We start from the raw sequence: 26,499 nt of genomic DNA, 5'->3' as shown, positions 1-26,499 counted from the left end.
ACTGATGGATTATCACAGTTTAGAAAGGACTCAGACAAAAAAGATTACTGAACGCATGACATTAAGGTCAGGGACGTGTTCAGGTCTGTGTTTCTGCCTCCAAAATAACCAATGTTAAACTCTTCCAGGTGAAGAACAAACCAGCTGAAAGGAAGGATTAATATATAGCATGGATGGAAGGACAAATAGATGGGATGACAGAATATAGCAGATGGAATAAAGAATATAAAGACATGGTGGACAGATAGGCCGTAAGGTGAACACAGTTATCGTTTCATCTCGTTCCGACATCTGGGGACTACACGATCTTTACTTCATAAAAAAGATCGATACATGTTCAGCTAATCAGCGGGAGTTCGTAGCTCATAACCCCGCAAGAGTCCTGTGATCGGGGTCGTAATTCGGCACTTGTTCCGTCTGAGTGTAATGATCAGTTCAGCTTGAGCGTAATGAGATTTGGTACGCGAGTGGTGGCACGGACGTCACGTGATCGCGCTACACCAATAAGGTACCCGCATTTCGTGTCGCCATGGTTTCATTCAGCAGAGGAAAACAGACCCGGAAGTCCTCAAAAGTGAGCAGAAATGAGCTGAAACAGCGCTATTCACATTGCCGTGTCCATGAAACACGATGAGACAAATAGACAATAAGGTGAACTAAGCAAAAATGTCTTAAAACGCATTTGATTCAATACCTGGGCATAACCGACGTATTAGTACATAGACAACATAGCTGTCCAGTACGGAATTACGACCCCGATCACAGGACTCTTGCGGGGTTATGAGCTACGAACTCCCGCTGATTAGCTGAACATGTATCAATCTTTTTTATGAAGTAAAGATCATGTAGTCCCCAGATGTCGGAGCGGAAATCAGTTTCTGTGAGACTTTTTCTGATTCACCTTATGGCCTAAGAATGAAAGATACAGTACATGGGATGAAAGGAAGGATTGATAAGATGGTAACAGACTGTGAGGGAGAGCTGAAGAGAGAAAAGTGACGCAAAGGTACTGTAAGAAGAGAAAGGGAGAGGTGCATGCCACTGGTGTTTGGAAATCAACAACACGTTATTTACTGTAGTTTTGCAGGTTGATTTGGCTCACTTATCAACATGGTCAGCAGTTGGAGCAGCAGCAGTTATGACACAGAGCTCATGGAGGCAATTACTTGTCATACTCCTTTTCTAAATCATTATTCTGTCAAATGTGGACACACAGACATGATACGCCGTCTTCAGTGCAACTTACACTCAGAAGGATATTATTATGTCTGACGTCCTTCGTCTATCACAGATGCTGCTTAAAGAACATGATTATGGTGTGCCTTGGGCTGGTCACAATAGAAGGCCAATCTAAAATGTGAAGACAACTGACTTTAATGTTAATTTCACTACTATAAACCATCTCCAATGTCATTTCCCATCCTCACAATCGCAAACCATGTGTAGCCACGTCAGCCCAGGACCTTAACATCTGGTTTCTTCACCTGCAAGATGGTCTGAAACCAGCCACCTGACAGCTGATGCAACAATTTGGTTTGCCCACCCAAAGAATGTCTCAGTGGCTGGTCCCTGACCATCTTGCAGGTGAATACTGGCTCACTAGACTGGTTGGATGTACTGCCAAATTCTCAGAAACAACTGGAGGTGGCTTATGTAAGTGAAATAAACATTTAATTTTCAGGCAACAGATCTGGTGGATGGCCCTGCAGTCAGAATTCAGTTGTCTGTACATCCATGGTTACACTGCAAACAGGAACTGCTACTTTAGCATTATTTTAATGGTGCACTGCCAAAAATGAAGACAAGCACAGGCTAAAAAATGTCTCCACTAAAATCTAAGTTGTAGCTCATGGCTAATTAACATTATACTGCCTGACATACTAACAATAGGTTTGACAAAACCCACTGATAAAACATTTTTTCATGTCTCATTTTTGTCTCCATTTTGTCCGAGGAGGGGCCCACAGTGTCAGACTTTAAAAACCTCCAGTGCAAGATGAAAGGAAGTATATGATGCAGGAAGGACAGAAGGATTTGTTGGCTGTAAGGAAGGATAGATACATACTATAAAAGACTAAAACCCTTCAGTTATGTGTATATAGCTCAAATTTACGTTGTCAAAAAACTACAAAATTTGTCTTAAAAGCAGCATACGCACTGTGACAGACTGAAATTTGACCCAGTGAATGCAGAAACACTGCCAGACTACGGCCTGCACCTCCTGTGAGTCAGAGTAAGTGTATCTGACCTCCTATGGGACATATGATCTTGGAATAGTAAGAATATTATTCTCACTAAATGACAGAGAGATTCCCCGACTCAGCTTCAGTCTATTTCCAGTATCTTCTGTGTTTTGTCCCGTAAGCTGCTGCGTCAGCGCAACAGCAGAACCAAAGCAACAAAACCTGACGCACATTATTTTGTTAAGGACCAGGTGCTTTGATTTTGGATCCGTTGATGAATCTGTGCTAATTGGTCAAAGTAAACGTTGTAAAATTAAAGCTGGCTCACTTTAATTCCTAAAAGGTTGACTTGTTTTTCATCCAGCAGAGGCTCCAGGCTACAGGATGAGACACTTTTACAAACAAAGAAGCGGTGGGGATATCCGTCTCTCGCTTTCCCTTTTCCTCTGCAGCAGCTGATGTGTTTCCTCTTGTTCTCGCTCCAGCATTTTTCTGATAAAAGCAGCTCCAGTCACCTCACTGATATTTTAGTATTAACTAGTGTTTTTCCAGTTAATTTTCTTATGTTTCAAGATATTGCACCTCTTTCTCAAGAAAATGTTTCTCACACATTAATGTCCATAAAAAATAAAGCTTTCATGCTACATAATATAATAACTGAAGAAGCAACAACACAACCTTTACAATTTGTGTTTGTCAATGACGGCAGAGAGAAAACAAATCAATATTGTTGATTGATACATATCTAATCTTGGGAAATATGTATGAAAGGATTGTGGGCTTTCAGGTTGTGGAAACAAAGTTAAAGCTGCACTACACAATATTTGTATAAAGAATAAATCAAATGATCGAAAGGGGGTATTTGAAGTGACAAACGCTGGAAGGACCCAACTCCACTCTTAATCATACAGCTATTTTCAGCAAATAAGCTCTGATAAACTCACTGTGCAGGATTTGGAACAAATTTAACCCCTACACAGTCATCATCCACCAATACATGTTTTCACTAACAGCTAGGCAGTATATCAATATTATATTAGCACTGAAATATGAGACTAGATATCCTCTTGGACTTTGGACGTATATCATTGTAAGTGTTGTCTTCTCCTGGTTTTAAAGACTGAATTACAATAAAGTGATGTCATAGTCTAAACTTAACAGACTGCTCTAGCTGCTCTATTATTTGCCATTATCCACATTACTTAGTACGTTTACATGCACGCAGTAGTCAAGCTGAGTTCACAGCTCGGCTAATCAGTCAAGTTGGACTTCTCGTCTTGTCTGAGTATACATGCAGAAGAGAAAATCGAATTTCTGACCGTGTATGTCTGACTCTGCCTCGATAGGCGGCGCTGTGTCCTTTTTAATATAGTGCGTAGTGAAGTAGTTCCGGTTCTTGTTCAGAAACTTTTTTAATAAATCTGTGTTTCACTGTTTCCTACCATCCATGAACTTCAAAATGTTTAGCTCCTTTAGCTGTCGGAGCATGAATATAGTGCGTCTTCTGCTTCTCGGTCGCCATGGTGTTTGTTTGTTTGTTTTTCTGGGAGTTAATGCACTGCTGCTACGTCATCTCCTTCTTCTGGGTGAAAGCCCGCGAAAGAAAAAGTGGTGCATGTGCAGAACACCGAGTCCAACTCCAGCAGAATTATCTAGGTGTGCTAGTCCAATTTCAGTCGGGCTAAGCTGTTTACGTGCATTTTGATTTTTCTTTCCCATATCACCTAGCTCTATTTTTAAATTAATCTACCTGATGAGATCTCTTCTCGGGACTTTCACGTGTCATGTATAAACTACGCTTGATAGGTATTTCCCTGACTCTGTTAGCTCTGTTTGGGTTGTGTGGCTAACAGCTTTATCATTCTTATAGGTAGCCTACATGATGTTTGGTGACCTCATGTAATCCGCATTATGGTCCTTTAAGAAGAAAAAAAACAACCCAGAATTTTATATGACATATTTTATCTTATTTTCTGTAATATCCGGTATAATGTCGACTACATAAATACTGTGCAACATCAGAGATTGTGTGAACCGTTTCACCCACTGTCTTCACAAAAGATTAAATTGATCCTTTTTAGATTAAGCTATTCCCTCACTCCTCTCTTTTATTTCCCGTGTTGACCTTTACTGAGTCATGTCAATAACGGAACTATAATGACAAAATAATTAAGTGGACACTGCCCACACTTGTTAACTGATGACTGAGAGAAAAGATGAAAACCACGTTGGGAGGAGACAGTGCTGTGGATTTTTCCTTTCTGACCCCCTGATAGAGACACAACAATACATGACCACACCAGTCAGACAGAAGGGAAGGGACCTGAAAAAACAGTGTTACAGCTATGTCAACCAAACAGGGAGTGTGGCACAAACAAATACACTCCTCAGACGCCACATAATCTCTCACATCCAGTTTCACAAGAAACACATCCTCGTGGCAGAGCAGGGAAAAGAACGAGGACAGGCCAAAAGGCACAACTTTTCTTGTTACAAACCATTAGATTGAATAAAAAAATACCTAAAAACTGATCTTTTTTCAACAATCCAGACGCACAGACCACATTCTGGGCATTTCATCCAAATAACGCTTATCTGCCACAATAAGAAACAGTGTGATGTCCTACATGAAATTGCTGATCAGGTCAATGTACATTCAGCCCAGACTCTACACATTATGCAGCAGTGAAGAGCTGACAGTTTCTCCCTTTGCCTCGTGGTTCTCCCCCCTTCAGGGACTTTCACCTATGAGTACATGACCCATTTTTTTCTCTGGATCTCAGCTTCATACAGCAGCATCACTCCCGAGAGAATCTGACACGGCTGATCTTAAAGAGACAGGGAGGCATTTCAGCAGGGCTAGCACTGAGTTACAACTACAGCGCTCAGTGCTTTTCCGTTCAGAGACATTTTTATTGTGTTAAAAGAACACTTAAAGCTTTACAACGAGGGTCTCAACTTAAAAAATTCTAAATTCTTAATTCAAAAATTTAAATAAAAGACACATGAAGCCAAGCCAGGTCTCTATAATAGTCTATCAATAAAACTGTGCAACATATAAGTCATGAAGCATGATCAGTTGCTATAGTGATATAGTGAAAAAAATACTGTAAAGGACAAAATGGAGGCAAACAACAGTGGCATTTCACCATGGAGTCCATTATTTTCTATATGAGTACACACTGGAGGTCATAGTGTGTTTAAAATAGAGCTGAAATTGACGGTCAATTCATCTAATAGTTGACTGACTACAAATAAATCAATACCAGCTGCTGGTTTCTTTGATAATAGATTAATTGTAGTAGGAATTTTATCATTTACTTAACATTTGCTGTTATAGCTTCTCAAATGTACCATGTAATCTGTAGCTCAATCAATGCAAGAACATAATTATCAGATTAACTCATGACATTCCTTAACGATGATCCAATTGTTAAACCATAGTTGTTGTCAGGTTAAGGCCCTGTCTCCACGTGTAAAGATATTTTTGAAAACAGATACGTTCCTCTAAGTTCTGGCCTCTTGTCACATGCAAGTTTGAGGTTACCAAGATAGAAATTGTATCCGTGTAGGCATGTAAAATGGAGCATTTGGGAAACAATGACGTCATCTTCTTCATTTGCGCATGTCCATTGTTGCTTGTGTGCCAAAACGAAAAAACAACAATGACACTCCCGCTTTGTTTATGTTTTGTTTACACTGCTTTGTCTAATAACTCCTTTGCCCTTTAACTTAGTATTGCTGCAGGACTTTATGGATAAACGGAGTCGTCTGCTGTGCCAAGTGTTATTTGGTCCAAATCCCACCAGAAACAGCGCATTTGGATAAGACCCAGTTGAAGCAGCAGGTAGTGGGACATTTTTTTGAGTGAGGTTTTTGTCAATGACGAGTGAAGGAAAACTTGTCCGGAGCAGGTTGTATCTTTTAGTGAGCTCCTTCATCCTTGAATCGAAGAGGAATCAACGGCAATGAGATCTCCAGTAGGTGTTTTGAAAAAGGTAACATTAGCCTGTGCACTCTACTACCTCTGTAAAGAGGGGAGACTGTGTAAGACAGCTGACGCCAGCGAGCTAGACTGCTTTCATGCCCTAATATTAGTCTGCAGCCTGGTCAGACGGGCCTGCAGTTGCATAACACCCTAACCAGCCCCAACCAGCACAAGTTGGTTTTGAGAAAAGCAGAGGAGGATCATGAGTTTGAAGCCCTTCTGGCCTCCAACATCCATCCAATCAGAGGTCAAAGGTTCATGCAGGTTGAGGACAAGTGCAGGTCACCCAGCCAAAAAAGGAAACAGGTTAATGTGAGGACCCTTTCCCATGACCTGCACCGATGGATGGGAGCAGAGAAAAGGCAGAGTCATGAGACCTGAGCACAGAGACGCTCTGACAGCAGATCTGTATAGCGGCCTGACCTTTGGCAACCATGTTTGCAGTATACTGACTCATTCTGAAGCAGTTTACATAAATGTACCTCAACAGCCAAAAATTTAAGCAGATGCAAAAGCCATCTGAGCACATACGACAACAGTGTGGGTTAACCCTTCATATTTTCAAAGATGGTGGGTCTAGCATTGCCAGCCCCTGGTGTTTAACCATAAGCAGTAAAACGCAGAACCACTCTACATATTAGCACACTTGTAACATCTCACAACGGCAGATTATTACCTGCTGAGACACAAAAATATCTTTAAAGGCGTTAAAATCCTCTGCAATAACATGCACAAGAAGCTAGACGCTTGGCCAAGTGGTCTGCAATACACCTGCGAAACACATGGAGTTGTCAGCCACCCCAATTAACGTGACAGCAAGGAGCCCCTGTGATGGGAAACTCAGATGAGCAGGAGTCCTTATCAGTCAACAGAAGTTGCTAATGCAGGAAAAAGGATTTCATATGCAAAATGCCATTTAAGAAATACGTCTTTTTTAAAATACTTAAATTATTTTGTTACATAATGAGGTCAGCTACAACCAGTTGACTAATCGATGACTATTTTGCAAACCTTCTGTTATCAAACTCCTACTATACACCCCCAGATAGCATTATTTTAGGAGGTATGATATCACCTAACTGTTGTTTTCAGATGAGAGGACATCTTTATCATTTCAACACATCTGACGCATCTTTGTTGTCATGGTTTATACTCAAAAGGAACCTTAGGTGTCAATGAGGACATATTAATTGTCAAGTAGTGAGGGAGGGAATTTCTTATACTGTCCAAAAACCTAAAAGGTATTTCATTTAAATATTAAACAGAACAAAGCATTAAATACTCACATTGGAGAAGCTCGAACCATTTTTCAACATTTTTAGACTTATCCTCTACTGTGAGGTGTACACACTCATTAATCTAATCAAATGCAACTTGGGGCCAACAGCTAACACCTCCAATCAAGAAAAGCCAAAGTTCATTTTGTTAGCTTGTCTCAGGGTCACAGACAACAGGTGTCTCTTTGGACATCACGTGACAAAAACTGTTTCTTTCCAGAGGAGTGTGGCTGCAGTCTAATTTAATAATTTCTCCCTCATTCTCCGCCTGCTGATCTAATAATGAAGGTAAGGAAGGTGTGGGTGGAGGCCAACAGTCTCCATCAACTCCACATCATTGTGATTCTCCAGAGACCCCACACTCACCACAGTGCACCGCACACACATTATGAGCGAGGACATAAAATCCCTGAACAATTTAATCAGATCCCTCTCTTAACAGACCCCAAATACTCCACTTTCGAAATACAACACATTACGGGAGCTGAAGATGCTCTCACTGCTGTGTCAGAATGGTCACTGATTAATCATTTCATCAAACTGATTAATCAGCTAATTGTTCTTGGCTCTTTGACAGAAATACCAGCGCAGGAAGTGGCAGAAAACCATCTGCAGTTAATCAATTCATAAACCCAAGTGGTGTTTAAATCGTCTACATGTTTTTTGTACGCTACATAAACCAACCAGAGAGGAATTTAGGCGTTAACTTTATTTATTTATTTTTTCAACCTGGACGCCATTTTCCCTGTGTTTTTGTGTCTAAGTGACTACTGGAGACAACAATTTGAAACTGATCCATTACTGAGAGTGAGGGCTGCAGCTGGCACCTGTGAAACTGCAGCACTTGCGCACAGTCAAATTTACGTCCACTAAAAGTATTTGATTTGTCACTGACAGACTCGATTATTATCATAAGTGTCTGAAAACATTATGGAAAGTAAGATCTTTTTTGTTAACATGAAACAGCCCCAAAATCTCAATCAGCAAACCCACCAGACTCCATTTAAATAAACAGTCATTTTAGCTCATATAGCACATTTTCACATCTAACTGGGTGAATTACGAGTTTATTTCAACCAAACCAGAGTCTGTGATTGTTGTAACAGTGGAAGGATGAACCAAGACACTTTTTGTGAGTTTTATTTTGTTCCTGTCGACTCTGAATGGGTGTTTCAATGATACAAATACCGTTCCATTAAAAGGAGTCTGCGGAGTTTCGCAGTAGCAATTCCAGGACTGTTTCTGGTTAAACAAAAAGGATCTTGCTCTTAAAAAAAAGGTCTATCTCATATATGACCCGAGGGCTGGGCGATATGACCAAAATCTCATATCCGGATATAGGTAATTTTATATCCCGATAACGATACATATCACAATATAGCACATTTTAATCCAATGAATAAAAAGATGCCTCTGTGTGTGCTTTTACATAGCATGCAGGTGTTCCGGATTCAGAGGTGTGACAGAGATCAGACTGATCAGAGCTTTAAACTCTGCCATGAGGGAGTACAAAAATGTTACTAGGACGAGGGGAGGACAGAGAGAGAGCAAGCAGCTGTGGTCGAGCAAGCTAGAGAGTGAGTGAAGAGAGGGAGCGCTGGTAGCGAGAAAGCTGGTGAATCAGATCAATAAAACTCCCAAATGACGAAAAATATTGCCGTAAAAAGTGTAATTTGCATCACGATATAAACGATAGAGCAAAATATGAAACGATAGACATTTTTCTCTCGTCGCACAATATATATCGTCATATCACACAGCCCTATATGACCCCCTAGTTGGCAAGTCCTCCTCAGTCATCATAAAGAGACTAAAGGTATGGAGAGAGAACCTGCATAAAAACTTCAACATTGAGGACTGAGAGAGGGCAAGTACCAAGGCACGATCACAAGCAGTTAACACGCCTTAAATTTCTGCAGTATAGTTGGCTGATGCCAACACATATAACCCCAGAAATGCTCAATCAGGCCATCAGGGGTAATCAATCACTCTTTCACAACATCTGAGGTCCCTTCATGTGTCACCTAGAGAGGACAGACTTAGCCCATATAATGGAAGCACTGGAGGATATGCTATAAGTTATCCTAGGTCAAAGGTTTTTTTTTAAATTGTTGTCAACATTTGTACATTAATGTAACGTGTACTCAAGTGTATCACACTAACACGATCCTAAAGCCTTTAATTTATGATTTTTACTATTTCATTTTTATTTAGTTGCGAATGTCGTACCGATATCTTGTTCAGGTGTCCATTTTTGTGTGTTTATTTGTGGGTACATAAACACACACATACTGGTATGTGTGTACATGTGTGTCTTTGTCAATTGTTGTTAAAATCAATAAAGATACTGTTGGGGAAAAAAGGTCTATCCCAGTAGTGTCCTTTCCATAATGCTGTCAGACACTTAGAAAAACAATGGGAGTCTGTCAGTGGCGAGAACAGGCACTTTAGTGTATGTAAATTGACAGCGCACAATTGCCCATTAACATTAGATGGCAGCCTGTTTCACTCAATACAGGACCAGTTTCAAAATACTTTTGTCTCCATTAGTCACTCAGACTCAAAAACATTAGTAAATTGGTAGTTACCAATTAAGAGAAGCTGGGAAACAATTTAAAGAAAGTCAGGACGCTGAAAATGGCAGGCAGTGTACTGTATAGCAGACTGTAGGAAAGCAGGTGATGCACTGTGGTGCCGCAGGCTGCAACAACCTGACTGGAGCTCTGTGTGAAGCTCTGAGTGCTCTGCAGTCTCCTCCAGCTGTACTGGTTAATGTACAGCATAAAAGCCCAAATCAATATCATTTTGCATATGAAATCCTCTTACAGTTAACAATTTGATGCATCACCATCACGTCATGCTATCCTTTCTCTTTCTCCTTAATCTGCATTTCCTCTTTTTTGTCTTGTCGCTGGAGCACGAGAGCATCTTAGCTGGCGCTACATGGCCTTTGCACGACACTGATCATCTATAAGTAGATATTTCTGTAACACTAGTGTTAAATGTGTCACCACTGTCTGTGTGCATATGTATGTAAAAGGAGGATGGTGAGAGCAGTCACGTGCTGCTGAGAAGAGTGGGAGGAGGAGGATGACTGCCAGCTCTGACACAGCACTCTTCCTCAGTGAAAGAGAAGGGGAATTCATTAAGATTATGAGCCACTGTAACCCTGAATTAGAGAGCTCTATTTCAGCCAGCCCTTGATGCTCTGTAACCACGGCGACATGACATTTCGGCATGGATTCATTTGGGATTGTGTGTGTTTGCAGCGTGCATGTGTATTTGCTGTGTGTGTGTGTGTGTTTTATGGAGGCCCAGAGGCTGCAGGCACTGCGTCAGACACTGAACCCAGACGAGTGTGCGATGCTCTGGTTCACTGATGCTTCCAAGGTCACATGAAAGCTTTGTGTATACATGTGCAAGTAAGTGCATGCACGTGTCCCTCTATTTTTTGGTTTCGCCTTCTTCCTTCCTTCTCGTCTATAAAGCCCTCTCACAGAGAGGAGTAAATACACATTGGCTTGCTTCCACGTACTTCCACTTAGAGTGAACTGACTCATCACAACCAATCAGACACTTAAAGGAAAAGTTCAACATTTTGGGAAATGCACTTATTTCCTTTTTTTCCGAGACTTACATGAGAGGATCAATACTAGTGTCACATCCCTGTGTTAGGTACGCTGCTAGAGTCAAGACGTGATAAGCCGAGCTTAGCATAAAGACTGGACAAAGAGGGAAGCAGATCCAAAACAAACAATACCAATCCCTCTCAAACTAAGTTTATCCATCTGCCCTGTACTCTCTGTGCAGTGTCTTCAGTTACAGCACAATATCACGGATACTGTCGGTAAACACAGGTCTTAATTTTGTTCTCTGTACAGGAACAACAATTCCGAACCTGCTAGCCTCACTGTGACGTCAAGACTCCGGGAAGCTGCATAGTCAATGCGCCTGGCCTCTGTTTGCCAAGACACTGAACTTTGGACGGAGTCATGCTAGCTGTTTTCCCCTACTTCCAGTCTACACGCAAAGCTAGGCTAGCCATTTCCTGACTGCAGCCCTGTACTTACCACACAGACAAGACAGTGGTATTAATTTCCTTATCCTATTCTTAAAATATCAAACTAGTAATTCAGTGTTTTCAAAGTCTTGCAACAAGAGACAGAACTAAAAAATGCAACATTACTCTCAAATATTCAGTGCCCAGTACTACTGACAACTCGACTGGCATCTTTCAACACAAGCCGAACAGTACAATGATATTGTATCCTTTTGCATAGATATCTTCTTCACTATGATTAGTATGAGTATATGGCGTATATTCCATAGGAACAGCGTATAATCGCATGGAATGAGGACAAACTGTCAGTTGGACAACCCAAACAAGACGTACAGTTCAACCCAAAATCAATAATACAGGAAGCACTGAGCTAGCTAACGTCGTCCATGAGTAGATGCATGGTTCCTTCTGCATGGTGATATGATTGGCGGGTGTAGTTAGGTAGAAAGAAAATAGTTCCTGCATGAAACTGCTCACAACAAGGTCCGTAGATTATCTTGAGTAACCTGGCCATGATTTATGAAAGGAGACAAGGGTTTTCCAAATGCGTTTTTTGGCACTCCAAGCACCACAAGTCGAGTGCCATCTAGTTCTATTATATTGGAGAGAAGGCAGACATCTCCACAGTCGATATCTCCAACACTCTGCAACTCACATAAAAACATCTAAATTGATAAACAGCACTGCTTTTTTTACAACCCGTGTTGCAGGTGTGATCTACTGCTGAATTTCTGGATTACAACCAGCTGATGTCAGCACTCTGATCAGCTGACTGATGAATATAGTCATCAAAATGCTACTAAGAGAAAATAAGAAAATGTTTGTTAAGGAATCTAAGTTCACTGAGTGCAAGACAGTGACCACGTTATCACAATGTCAGGCTGTTCCTTGTCTGGGACAAGATAAAAAGCCTTTGCCTCTTGAGAAATACAAGGAATGGACATGAATACCTGCACAATATAATGAGATCAGGTGCAACAACCCGACGTGCTTTACAATGTAAGGTGTTCATCTGCTGAATGTTAAAAACAGAACATTGTTTCTTCTTAATCACAGGGTTGTGATTTACAAAAAGAAGCTCCATCTGTGTCATCAACCTTAGCAGCCACTTTGTTTTTAATTAAATATCTACCAGCTCATGTTGCTGCTGAGATCCTCAACCCTCATCATTCAGCTGTATTTTCCTTCTGTCTGCTCTCTTGGACTGATGCTCACATACAGTCATAAAAGAGGAGGGTGAAACTCTGCTTGCTGCCCATCCCCCTCCTTCATTCTAGCTGCTACATCCGCTGCTGCAGAGAGGACCCATGATGGTGTCACCCTCCCTCTCTGCCCCCACCACCACCACCTCCACCTCCACCAATCCCATCCCAGCTCCACCTCAGCCAAACAGAGCGCAGGTGTTGCCTGCTGCGTGCCTGCCTTCACCTACTGGGAAACACGCACGAGTGTTTACAGTGTTCTGGAAAAGACGGTGCACTCGACACTGACAGTCTGCATGTGCCCTGCCTTTAATTTTACAAACTAGGTTATGTAATTTCCAGTTACACGGTCTGAAATTAAATAGTGTAGAACATACAATATTTGGCATGTGAGGCTGCATTGTGTAACGTTGTGGGTGCACAGATGATATCACCTCTATCAAATTTCAGTCTTGCGGCCTTAAATTAAAAAAATGTTGCGATATTATGGAAAAATCTTGTCATTAGCACAAATATCATTGATGCAAGCTGTAAAAATGCAGGTCTGGACTCACAATCTAATTTTCAACTCGACCACAATAAAGCACGAGGCCAAACAATATTTCTTTAGCATGTATTTAAAAAAACCATCTGCTCTACTTCCATAGCAGCACTGGTCAGTAAGTCTATATTATTATTGGAATCTTACCATACAATATGATCATATAATCACTGATTAACGTAAAATCTAGTAAGTCTGGAGCATAGCTCATAGCATTGAACATAAGTTTGAATTTGTTCTCTAAATATCTAATTTACATCCATATCCCTCTGCCCTATTAAAAGTCACAGTTTCATAAACCATCAATCACAAAAATACTTCATTATATCTTTATATAACATTATACTGTAGTCTTGGCTTCAAAATAAATTTACATTTTTTAAATTCTTGACCACTGGTGTTTCAGCCTCGACTCTTGCTCAATGTGGGAGGTCTGATTCCCAGCCAAAGCACAAACCAATCATATCATAGCACAAAAACACTGTGGAGGTGGTTGTGTATCAGTGTGTGTGACTGGGTGGGGATGGGGGCCTTAAGAATTTGCAGCAGGACTCATGACTGTGATACACCGCTGATCCTGAAAGGATTTCAAAAATTTAGAGATTCAGCAATCTTTCTGCCAGAGAGGGAGACATTACTACAGAGCTGCCTGGATTTCTGTAGTGAAATGTGAAACCAAATCAATAAGGCGAAGCACATATATCAAATGAAGCAAATCCTGCACCACAGACAGGCCTGGTTAAAAATGAGGAGAATGTGCAGCTGAAGAAATGAGGGAAAACTGATTTATTTAGATGCCTGCTCCGCATTACATGGTCTCTAGGAGTCTTTGCCTCACTATGCAGGCCTGTCTGACATAATCACAACCACCAACACTTGCACCCAGTTGACCCTGCTGAGGAGAATCGAGCTGCGCCTCTATTTCCAGGCCTGCATCCTCACCACACAGCGACACTGCTGAAGCATCAGTGGGAATAAATGAGTCTAGATAACAGAACCAGTGCTGGACGGTTCAGTCTGCAGCGTCCTGATGATGCAGGATTACACGGACTGGGTTAGATCGGTGGCGCACCGCCAGTAAAGGGCATCATAATGATGAAAGGGCATCCACTGATCGTTACAATATAGGCCCACAGATAATGCGTAATTTTAAAGACAACTTTCTCGTCCTGCATACAATCCGCCATTAATGTGTAGCGGAGCTGACAGCAGCTTGATTCAGCTGTGAGGCGCTCCGGATCAGAAAGGGTGTTTTATGCAACCGTTTCATGCTCCATCAGAGGGGTGAGGCACTGCTGAAATCAGGAAATCCCGCGGATGGAGAGTGTTAATCTCCAGCCACTTTATAACCAATACCATTAAATTATATTATTAGCTATAATTAGCTTGCCAAGGCGTGAGAAGCAACTGTCTGTAGGATCATACAGTATTCAGGGAAAACCAGTTTGTGTTGCAGCGCAGATTATTCCTGGACTAAACGCTGATTATGGCTAAAAGGGTGTATGTGGGCTGCATTTGCTTCCAGGCTTTCTGCATCCTTCTGGAGAAGGATGCCTACATTCATCAGTGGGCTAATCACCGCTTGGTAAATCCATTTTCAGGTCTCATCTGCTTGAGATACAATTGCGCATCCGCACCGCAGGAGCCTGGTGAGACAAACCAGCCTCTGCAGGTTTACTACAGCTCCCTCACTACACGGCCGTGGTTTACAATAGGATACAATGGAACACCATAGAGCACAACCTTCATCATCATCCTCATCATCACCAGATGCACAAACTGACATTCGCATCCTGCACAGACACGCACAAACACAGCCGCATTTGCGCGCTCGGCGCAGCATCCCACCAAATAAGACAGAAATAAGCTTACTTTCGCCGACCACCGCCTTTAATCCGATAGGTGCCATGATGCTGCTGAGTGCTGAATTGAGTGTTCACCCAATGCTTCCTCCCTCCTCTCTGTGTTCACCTCACTTCGCTGCGGAGGAGTCTCCAGTTTGAGACGTCACTGCGTATCCTTCCGCATCATCCCCTCATTGGTGGTGCTGGATGTCTGGCTACAACCGCAGCTTATTAGCTTAAACAGTTTACTACAGCCTTGCACTTATTATTGAGTCCATTATAAATCATTATACTATTAAGACACCTCGAAAGGTATTTTATAATCTCTTTTCCAGAAACATGCCATTCAATTATTGTCTAGGCCTGCATGTAATATGTAATATATTATTTAACACCAAAAAGGTGATAAACCACAACCATCTCTATAACTCATAAGTCCTGATAGGGCTGGGCAATATATCGTTAATATATTTTTATTATATCTTTACTATATCACGATATGAGATTAGATATCAAGATTTTTGATATCATTATATCACAAGTGTCACCTGGTTTTAAGGGTGGCATTACAGTAAAGTGATGTAATTTTCTGATCTTACCAGACTGTTCTCGTTATTATTTGCCTTTACCCACATGGTAATTAAACCCACATTACTGATGATTATCAAATATCTCATTGTGTAAGTATCATTTGAAAGCACCAATACTAAACCCTACAATATTGTCACAGAATAAATATTGAGGTATTTGGTCAAAAAATACCACAATATTTGATTTTATCCATATCGCCAAGCCAAATTCTGTCGATTCATTGTCTGATTTAAATTGTGACACTGTTATAAGGAGTGGAGATCGTTGGGCAGTAAATAATAATGATAATAATAATAACAACTTCATTTGTCGAGCACTTTTCAAAAGTGATACTGATAAAACATGAGCATATACATACACCTAAACCAACATATATACTTAAACACATAGTCTATCAACTGTCAGGAAAGGCCAATCTGTAAAAGTAAGTTTTCAGATGAGATTTAAAGATGTGAACAAACAGAGTCAGCTGATCTGATGCTCAGTGGAAGGGTGTTCCAAAGCCGAGCAGCAAGAACTGAAAAGGCTCCATCACCCTTTGTCTTTAACCTGGACTCTGGAACAGTTAGAAGACCCAGACTAGCAGACCTCAGGGGTCTGTCTGGGCAGTATGTTGTGAGAAGCTCAGTTATATACTCTGGTACCAGATCATTGAAAATGGGGCTGGATTGGGCACACGTTGAGGAAACCTCCCCCCAACATGAGCAGACAGTCCTTATCCTGGAACCCACAGGGTAAAAGAAAGCCAGGAAGACCAAAGAACACCTGGAGAAGGTCTGCCGAGACAGAAATCAAGGAATCAAGAACATCCTGGAAGGAAGCAGAAAAGATAGCCCAACACCGAACCAGATGGAGAAAGTTTGTGAATGATCTATGCTCCCCAAGGAGCAAATGTGTTTAAGTCAGCAAGTCACCAGATCATTAAGAGCCTTGAATGTGATTAAAAGAACTTAACTAAAAAATAAAGTCCTTTTATGCCGATCTTCTAATTTATGAACAAAATGTCCCAGCACTAGTGGCGATTATTTTGGTTACTTAATGTGTGCAAACATTAATTGATGACTGCATTTTCTTAATATGAACCCAAAGAAGAGCAGCTGCTGTTGCCAAGGCACCAACTTAAGGGTCCAAATAAGCAATGAACTCTCTAACTGTCAATATAGTTAACTATTACTGAGAATGTCCTATTGACTTTCACTCTGATCTTTCATTAATCCGTGAGAATACTGTGCATGTTTTCCCATTAAATCATTCATTATTTCACATCTATCTCTTCTGTTAGCATTATGATATTTATTATCTAAAAAAAAGAGTTACTAAATGAATTTGCATAAAGGTTTCACAGTGAACTGAGATTGCAGTGGATACAGGGCCCTCTTAATATTAAACAGCAATAAACTCCGTGTCCACAAGGGGGCAGCATGGATCTTTCTACAGGAAGGCGCAAACGCAGGGCATCATGGAAAACTGTTTCTCCCATAACCTTTAACACTATTCCGCATATTTTGGGCTCCAATACAAGTGTTAAATTAAAATGCACTTAATCCAATATAGCCTAAAATATTTTTTTTAATAATCCACATTACTTAGAGGTGATCTTTATGGACAGTACAAGGAGGTTTGCGTTTTAATTGCCATGTAAGTTATAAGTGGAACGCCAAATAAAGTAAGGCTGCACCGACACACACACCGTAAATATTAAACACACTGTCACTATTTAAGCTCCTGGTGCTGGCCACACCCTTGGCAGGGCCGCAGGAACACGTTGAACCAGTGATGACTCCCAGAGGGTGTGTCCTGCCACTGTGAACCAGCCTAGTGTTCACCTCCTCCTGCTCCTCACCGGGCGGGGAGTCGTCACCTCGCCGCAGTCCTCCTACTCAAAGCGGGAGCGGAGACACGCAGCAGCGCCAGAGCCGTGCGCCTCTCAGGGGGAAAGTGATTATCCCAGCGGACCTGGTCGGATGTTTGAGACTATTGGAAAGACCACTGAAGCCTATTTTCTTTTTGAATTCAATCTGTAACCAGCCCGGATACTTGCAGGATCTGTGAGGCTTTACTGTAACCATGGGGGACGTGGTTTCCTCTCACCTGGATGAGAACAGGCGGGAGATGATTACAGGTAAGAGAGGAGTGGCCGGGCTGCAGCTGAAGGACGAAGACAGCTTCCCACAGACTGAAGTTCATTAAAAGTTATTATATTCATATCCAAAACAGCACCGACATCTTCCTAAAAGTTTTTAACAGCGTAATTGACTTTGTAGGGGTGTGTAAAAAGTTATAAACTTTCCAAATAAGGGGCCTTAAGTTATTCAGCTGTTTTAAATGAGTCAGTTTGAACACAAATATGTTATCTGATTTGATTCCTCTGTCAGAAAACTCATGCTTTATCATAGATAGTCATAGATAATCTTTGAACTGAGCTGCAGAGAGAAATCCACTCAGACTTCTCTGCATGATCTGTCAAAGAACTTTAATTTCTCAATACTGTATGTGGTGTTAACCCAGCATTTAATTATTTTTCGACAGTAGCAACTTCTTCTCATTAAGTGTCACGTTTCCCCATTTCATTTTGGGACAAAGCTTCTCATTCATATCAGCGTATTGTTGCTCTACTTGAACACTTGAATAGCTCCCGCGTATCCCATCTCTGCTGCAGGCCTATTTCACAGAGAGATAATAAGTAGGTTTCCCAGAGGCAAGCGTGTTTGTGTAAGTTTGGGAGCGACTGCTATTTAAGTCTCAGATTGCTGCAGCCTCCCACTGTGAACTGAGCAGGTCTGTGTGATTATTTCAACAAGGCATGGGAGCGGAGAGAAGCAGGGGAAGAGTGCAGAAGCTGAAACACTTCCATGAATCCTTAGATGCTGTCTTGAAATTTTAAGAATGTTGTTGCTGGAAGTATTTTGGCAATGCATCTGAGGTCCAAAACGATCCAAGAAAAGAGAGAAGACTATTTTTTAGCTGATATTTGGATCCTCCAGAGTCGTGCTTTGCAGAAATTGTTGTTTGAGAATCCTTTTAGCCTCAGTTACTATGTTTCTTCAGGATTGCAGTTGTGTTTGTGTGTTTGTTGGCACACATACTGGCATGAAGAAACCACTTCTGGAAGCTAAAAATTACGTTCTTGAGGTCCAGACACTCAGTTTGTTTGTTGTTGCTGTTTCTTGTGAACCAGAAAGAGAAATACTCCCAGAAATAGTTTAAAATAGGAAGAACAACATTGTGACAAGCGGACTCTCGTGGTGGTGGTTTCTCTGTTTATGTCTGACCTGCCGGTTTATTTCAGTGTATCTGAAGAGATGGAGACTGAAATGATACAAAATATGAATGAATCGACAACACATTTGATAATAGTTTAAACCACTTCAAAGACAAATGTGTGGATTTACGGCCTGCTTTTTCTCCGTTTTATATCCTTATAAATTGAAAATCTTTTGAGTTTTGGACTGCTGTTCAGGCAAAACAAGCAATTTGAAGACATCACCTAGCTAGACCTTTGGATAACAAGGAATACAGAGCCTGTCGGCTTCACAATGAGCTGAAAAGAACTGTAAACAAAGATAAAAGGTGTTTATCATGAAAGCGTACTCTTGACCCTGGGAACAGTTTGTGTGACAAAGTAATCTCATCTCAAAAGGTCCACTCAGTAGCTTCTCTGGAGCTTCGACTGCATCACACATTCTTCATCAGTAAATGGGGCTGACTCAGGTGACGAAAAAGTTGGTCTATTTGGGAAATGTATTCATGATTCAAACATTTAAAACATGAACATCTGAGCAGCTGTATACAGAGCCACCACCCCTTCAAGTTTTCAGATACCTAAAATAGGGCAATATCTTCAGCTTATGAGTCTGGCTGAGAGAAAGATACACATGAAGAGATGAGTCAGAGGAGGAGGGTTTGGGGGGGAGAACATAACGAGTGAAGCTGCCGGAGTAAAGCAGGTAGAAACTTGTCACAGGATTAATACCTGAAACTGCTGTCTGGCTCTCACACACCCTCCCTCTATGTCATCTTTACCTATCTATCTGTACATCTTTTGCTCTCGTCTTTGCATGTATGCAGGCATGTATGAGTAACGTAACAAGAGTGTGTGCGTTTGTGTGTGTGGGAGCAAAAGGGAGTGAGGAAAGACAGCTCAGCATTTCAGCACTGGGAGTCTTGTTTGGAGTGAGCACCTCCCAACAAGGTGATTTCTTCATCCTGGCTGCCAACGCACATTTTCACAAAATGATCTCCTCCCTCCTCCACAACACAGATGCAATTCAGTCTGAAGAGAGATGAGGCCATGTGCTTGCTCATCTACAGATTAAGCAAACTCACCCATGTGGAAGATCTTGCACTTGTTTCTCAAATATGTGTTCAAGAACGAGATTGCCACTTTTAAATAGAAGCAAAAGCAAGGACTGAATGATGCCAGGAACATCACAGCTTCTGTCAACATCTCATACTTAAGTCACACATTTTACTGGTTACTAATAATAAATAATGTTTCTAAAGAGATTATTTAACATCCTTTAGAGCTGTTTAGCTACAATGCTAATCCTACTTTATGAAACACTCTTGACAGCTGCTTCAATACAAACTGATCTCAGTTTTCCTGTCACATGCAATGCAGTTCGTGTAGCTGGGACCCTGTTTGCAAGACGTTTGGACAATTGAACAGCAGTGATGTACAGTACTTAGGTGTAACCATTATGACCCCAAAAGTCCATCCCTTTCAGCAGGTTAGCATCTGTTCTCATCTCAGTGGGAGATCTCAGTGAAGTTTGGTTTGGTTTTCATTACGGTTTCTGAAAAGCACAAACATGTTCCTGGTGTGTTCTGTCCATCTTGTACATAAAGTTAGTATCTACTACAGTATGGCATAGTAGAGTTTAAACTTGTTTACAAAGATAAAAAACAATAATTTTGGTAGCATTCCTGATAAACAGCATAAAGTTTTCTCGTGCATAGAAGTGACCACCTCGTTCTCAGGGGAGAAATCCAACACAGTGGCGCTCAGCTTGGGGCTGGTCAGTGTCCCAAAACCTGTCCAGTGCCTCTGACCCTAAATAACTTCAGACAGGGGAGTATGGCCTCTCTCCTGGTGTTTGGCTCCAGACACACATAATGCATTGAGCTGAGCCAAACTATATCTAGTTGGTACTGCTCTACCTCCTGTACAAGCTCTGGTTTCCTCTCAGTCAGAAAGGTGACGTTCCACATCTCTAGAACAGTCTACCAGCGGTCAGCTCACCTAGGTCCTCGGCTTTGTCTGCTACCCATCTGGCTTCAATGCTTCCATGGACAATGACAGAGAAACCATAGCCTGCCTCATCTAAGTGGTGCTTTGTTATTTGACTTCTGTACTTGTCATGAATTGGCCATAACGAAAACTATGTTTGAGTGTAGGATGATCCATAAGTGTGCTTGGTTATTAGAACATCTTAGGCCAAAGATTGATGATCAACTTTGTGGTCGTGTCATCAAACCCACACCTGGGTCAAGAACGAAGCAGCACTGTCAACTGATCACCACCTGGTTCTGAGCTGGATCAGATGGCAGGGAACACTTTCGGACACAACTGGTAAACCCAAATGTGTAGTGAGAGTGACCTGAGAACATCTCGCTGAGACACCTGTCCATAACATCCCATCTCCGTGGAATTTTTCATGCATGTTGTGGCATGTTAGCCTTTGTTGGCCTATGGGGTCTCCTGGAGCAGCAGACAGGTACTAGGAGGCCAGAGGGCCTGCTACTTCAGTGGTCGCTGAAGCAAAAACCTGGGTGTGGGAGGAGTTTTCAGGAAGGAGAAAGCAGGGCTTGCCTCAGGCTGTTGAGGTAGACTAGGAATATTATCCAGCAGTGGGAAGAGCACTTTGAAGAACTCTGAAATTTAACTGACACTTTCTCTGTGGAGGAAGCAGAGTTTGAAGACTCACTGGCAAAGGTCTCTGAGGTAGTTAAGAAGCTCCTCGACGGCAAGGTGCCAGGTATGGACAACATTCTCCTTGAGTTGCGGAAGGCTCTGAACATTGTCGGGCTGCCTTGGTCGTCACACCTATTCAATGTTGCATAGAGTTCAGAACAGTGCCTTCAGAATGGCAGACCAGGGTGTTGTTGAGAGTGGAGCATGAGATTGAAAGAAGGACTGGTGCGGTGTCAGCAGTAACGCGGCCATTTTGGTGAAGAGGGAGCCAGGCTGTGAGGGAAAGCTCTCGATTTACCACTTCATCTGCGTTTCAACCCTCACCTGTGGTCATGAGCTTTAGGTAGCAACTGATAGAATGAGATTGCTGATACAAGTGGCATAAATAAGTTTCCTCACCCTTAAAGACACAGTAGAGGTGCCTTCCTTTGGAGACTTTATGCCATGTCCAACTGGTATGAGACCCTGGGGTAGACCCAGAACCCACTAGAGAGAATATATACCTCATCTAGCTTGGGAACACTGCAGTAGCTGCAAAATGTTGCCAGGGAGAAGAATGTCTAAACTACCTGGCTTGGCTACTGTAACCCAGCCCTGGATAAGGAGCAGAAAATGGAAAATAATATAAAGATGCTCTCTATAGAGCAACCTTTTGCTCACCTGGTAAAGTGCACCCCATGTAGGCTGAGTCCTTGCAGTGGCCCGGGGTTGATTCCAACTTGTGGCTCTTCGCTGCGTTTCATCCCCCTTTGTGTCATTCTCAAGCTGTCCTATAATAAAGACAAAAGCCCAAAAAAATATCTTAAAATAAAATAAAAGATGTTCTCTGTTTTAGATGTCATCTTTTCCAGGTCCCTAAGGCTGCACTAGTTATTCACATAACAAATCAGGGTAGGGTAGGGGGCATCATCTTACTGTGTCTGATGTCAGTCTCTATGGTTATTGTATGACAAGAGAGCAACAGTGCTCTGGATGGAGGAATATAACAAAGCTCTTTGCCATGCCTACACAGGTTGAAACACAGGATTGAGTGTGTGATTTACGATGTGGTCTTTGTTCCCAAATTCCAATTTCCAAGTGCCCCAAAAGGCTGTCCATGTACAATTATCCAGTCTGCTGACTTTGGCACAGCAAGACAACCAGTGGAAAGTACCGACTCTCTGCACATTTGGAGTGGAAGCCCAGTTAGCCAGACTTATCTTGTGGAAATTTACACTGGATAGCGTGAGTGTCTATCAAACATCCACAATATAAAAATCAGTGACAAAAATAAAAGGAAAGTTTGCATAAGATCCATATCTTGTACAAACAGGATTAATCACATAAAAATATGCTTTGGGACTTAAGGGGTTCTGTAGACAAAATATACACAGTAAACCTTTTGATGAATTTTTTTAAGAAACAGAAGGGTTGATAAGACATTGCCAAACAATGGGGCTGTCTTCATACTCGTTCAGATACCAAACCTGGGTTTAAGTACCAATAGTAAGACAAATGATTTTCTTTTTCGTCAAAAAGTAAAATTGTCAGAAAAAAAAACAGTAGCTATCTGATCAAAGAATATGAATCTGACTAGATATTCAATGCCAACTCTCAGTGCCTGACAGATTACACTACTTTTGGTCGGTACTATAAAAGTATCAAGGTTCGATAGCTAACCCTACAAAACAGTATCCACAGGATGAGTCTTAGTATTAGCTGTCTCAAAATCGTCCTTTGTTTCCTCTGACCTGTCCGTCCATCTCCCTCGGTATGACACTGTGTTTTTAATAAGTTTGTGTATCCTTGTCCCCTGTCTCCTCCACATTTTCTCCCTGTCTATCCTGTCCTGTCAGCGCTTTCCTTCCTGCTCTCCCACTACATACCGGCTCCCTCCTTCCTGTGTTGTCCCTTCCATAAACAGATCATAGTCATCACTGTCTGCTGCTGACTGAGCCAAACATACTGATCGACTCTTTTTCCAGCACTGGAACGTGGGAAAAGCTCATGTCCCCTCCAGCAGGGTCTCGGAGTATTTATTAGAATGCTGCTTGCAGACAGAGGTGGAAAAGAAATGCTGAGTCAGGCTGCAGAAAGGATCTATGCAATACAGGAAAACAGTGATTTATCCGAATTGATTACCATAGGAAGACTCCTCCTTTCGCTCCTAATGGGCTGCAACTAACAAGTATTTTCATTATCTGTTAATTACTTAGTCTTTAATATGTCTGACAATACTAAAAATGTCACAATTTCCAAGGTGACATCGTCAAAGGACCTATTTAGTCCAGCAAATAGTCCACAACACCCAAAGATGTTCACATGGTAATCATTTTGAGGCTCAAGCTAAATTTGCGACGTATTATGTTTAAAATGACAAGTAAGACATCCAGAATATTTTTATTTGACTAAATGCTGCAGCCATAAAAACTTGGAGTCTTAGGTTTGAATATCTAGAACAACGTTTGAGTGCACTGTATTTTAACTATGCAAAAGCTTTATGAATGACAGAGCTGTACCAGACAGCTATGATATTAAGTAAACTGTGCTGATAATATATGTTACGTATCTCTTGGTAGAGTGCTGCCCAACAGTCGCTGTTTTCTTTCTAAAGGGCCTACTTTAAATTTTACTATACAGCATTATTCATGAGCTGATAGCAGCAGTTGACTTTGTGGGCTTTCTGACATGGTGAGACTTAATATAAGACAGTATGCCCTCACAGGAGAATTGCATCTCTCAAAATATACAATAAAAAAGAACTTAAATTGCAAACTTAAACTGTTAAGTTTTGAAAAACATGCCAAAAGTAGAGATGATAAAATCACGTGGAAATCAGCCACGTTGAGAGACTTTGTCATGTCTGTCTTGTTGAAAATTAATGCAAACTTTTTTATTGGGTTTTCACTGCAGGACTGTCAATTTTTTACCTTTCAGTACAAATGTTAGCCATTACTGTGAAACTATAAGATGTAATTTTTGACTCGACTGTATCTTAAATAAAAGTGCTACAGAAATATTGTGTCACTGGTGTGATATGGAAGTTTCCTGATCTTGTGTGTCTATCTGTGTGTCCTCCTGCAGCTCGGACCAGAGATGTGATGAAGGAGTTTGGCGACGTGTACGAGCAGCAGTACGCAGTCGCCCTCTTCAATAGCGTCCGCTTTGAGATAGAGGGAGGAGGAGGAACGCAGTCACAGCTGCTTCACAGAAAGGCGAGTGCATTGTATCAGAGCTACAAGAGGTTTAAACCTGCTCAGTGTAGGAAGATAAAAGACAAGCTATGCAAAGAAAGAATGTATGTGGCTTCAACCTGTGACTGGATAATATCTAATACGTTACAAACATATAACATATATATGTTAGGGAGGTATTTTCCTGTTTTTAACCCCTTGTGTCATTTGCAAAATGAGTAATTAAAAAATTAGTTCAAGTAATCAACGACTCAGCATTACACTTAAAAAATGTAAATCTCTCCAGCTTCCTTTTGCCATCCTACAAGACGTGTGAACAGTTTCACACCGTTTGTACCTTAATGATTTATGCATAACACAAACTTACATCAATATAGGCTTTGTCAGGCAAACAGCTTGACGCTATACATGACATGAGGCATGAATGAGCTGATTCTTGGGGTCTATGTACCAAAACATTACCTAATGAGCGAGGCCTCTGCATTACCACATTTTGTCCGCCTCTCATCGTTTTTGGTAACTGCCTGGACTGAAAGTCCCACTTTTGTTCACGTTTTCGATCACTGAAGGGGAAGTGGAGCACATTTCACACATGAACAGAGACGCTGTTTGGAATTCTATTATGTTGGTTCATCTGCTCTCTGCGCTATGTGTGTCTGTGTGTGTGCCAATGACGTAACAGCAATGTTTTGCATATGTGAATTAACGCTTTGCAAACACATACATGTAGACACAAGACACCTGAGCCAGGGCTCTTTTTTATACTCTGCAGATTTCAATGTGTCTAATTTTTGATGTAAAAACTATATACACAATACTACGCAACAGTAGTACTTACTTACTGCAGAGGGATGTATTATCAGCACCGCAATCGCAAGTTGTACTGCAAGCATTGAACTGATCAATCAATTCTGTGGTGATCATTGTGCCCTAATGCAGAAAAACTAAGTTTGGGTGCGTAAAATCTAAGTAAAAAAAAATGTTTAAACCGATTGCATCCTTGTAAACCATCTGGGTAGTGTGTGAAAACCAATAAAAAACAAAAACAGTACAACTGTATTATTTTTAATAATATTAGCCTGTGTTCTACCTCAGTTAACCCTGTGAAAATGAATCACGTTCTTTCGGCTTTGCCCGAAACACACAAGCACAAGTGACCCTGTCACTAATGCCCGCAAAACTTCCAGCAAACAAACAGCAGCAGATCCGCTCTCAAACACAAGCAGCTCTTTATGTTTCAGCCGGGCTACTCCCTCCTGTCTCCTTCGTTCTTTCCTTCCTCTCTAAGCAGTCTCAGTTACAGTATTATTTGATCTAAGACAGGAAACCTGACAACAAAGTGGGTGGTGTGTATCCTTGTGTAAACACTAAACAAAATCACCACCCCCACATATGTGGAAACACCAACTAAGCTTTAGGTCTCTTGCATAGTTATGGGAGATAATATACATGTGTGCATATCAGAAGCCACAATGATACATAATATATGACATTAAAATGTGACATTGCATTAGGCTTTGGTTCTAAGTGTCCGTGTGATTTTTCAGGACCCTCTGGCAGGCCGGTCCATCTTCTCAGGGTGTCTGTTTCAGTATCTGGAGGAGAATCGGAAATGGAGGAATCGCTTTGTATCCGTGCCAAACAGCTACAACATCAGCCTCTATGAGAGCAAAACAGTGGGTGCACTTCTTACTCGACTAAACAGCTGTCTGATTTGGTCATCGGG

The 26,499-nt window shown here is 41.4% G+C and overlaps 2 protein-coding genes across 3 annotated transcripts in view; one reads left to right on the top strand and one right to left on the bottom strand.

Annotated features, from left to right (window-relative positions):
• Window positions 1–15,238, bottom strand: part of stxbp1a (syntaxin binding protein 1a) — a 42,968-nt gene extending 27,730 nt beyond the window's left edge. For both annotated transcript variants that reach the window (XM_050052904.1, XM_050052903.1), the window contains exon 1: window positions 15,124–15,238. In XM_050052904.1, coding sequence (XP_049908861.1) covers window positions 15,124–15,160 — 37 coding nt within the window. In that variant the 5' untranslated portion in view covers window positions 15,161–15,238. The remainder of the gene's footprint in view (window positions 1–15,123) is intronic.
• A 2,301-nt stretch (window positions 15,239–17,539) lies between these two features.
• Window positions 17,540–26,499, top strand: part of niban2a (niban apoptosis regulator 2a) — a 36,055-nt gene continuing 27,095 nt past the window's right edge. The window contains exons 1-3 of the mRNA XM_050052905.1: window positions 17,540–17,808; window positions 24,664–24,794; window positions 26,321–26,449. Of these exons, the coding sequence (XP_049908862.1) occupies window positions 17,754–17,808; window positions 24,664–24,794; window positions 26,321–26,449 (315 nt within the window). The 5' untranslated portion in view covers window positions 17,540–17,753. The remainder of the gene's footprint in view (window positions 17,809–24,663; window positions 24,795–26,320; window positions 26,450–26,499) is intronic.

This window comes from Epinephelus moara, chromosome 9, assembly GCF_006386435.1.
Source record: "Epinephelus moara isolate mb chromosome 9, YSFRI_EMoa_1.0, whole genome shotgun sequence".
Taxonomy (NCBI): domain Eukaryota; kingdom Metazoa; phylum Chordata; class Actinopteri; order Perciformes; family Serranidae; genus Epinephelus; species Epinephelus moara.
This window is presented reverse-complemented; position numbering and strand designations above follow the sequence as displayed.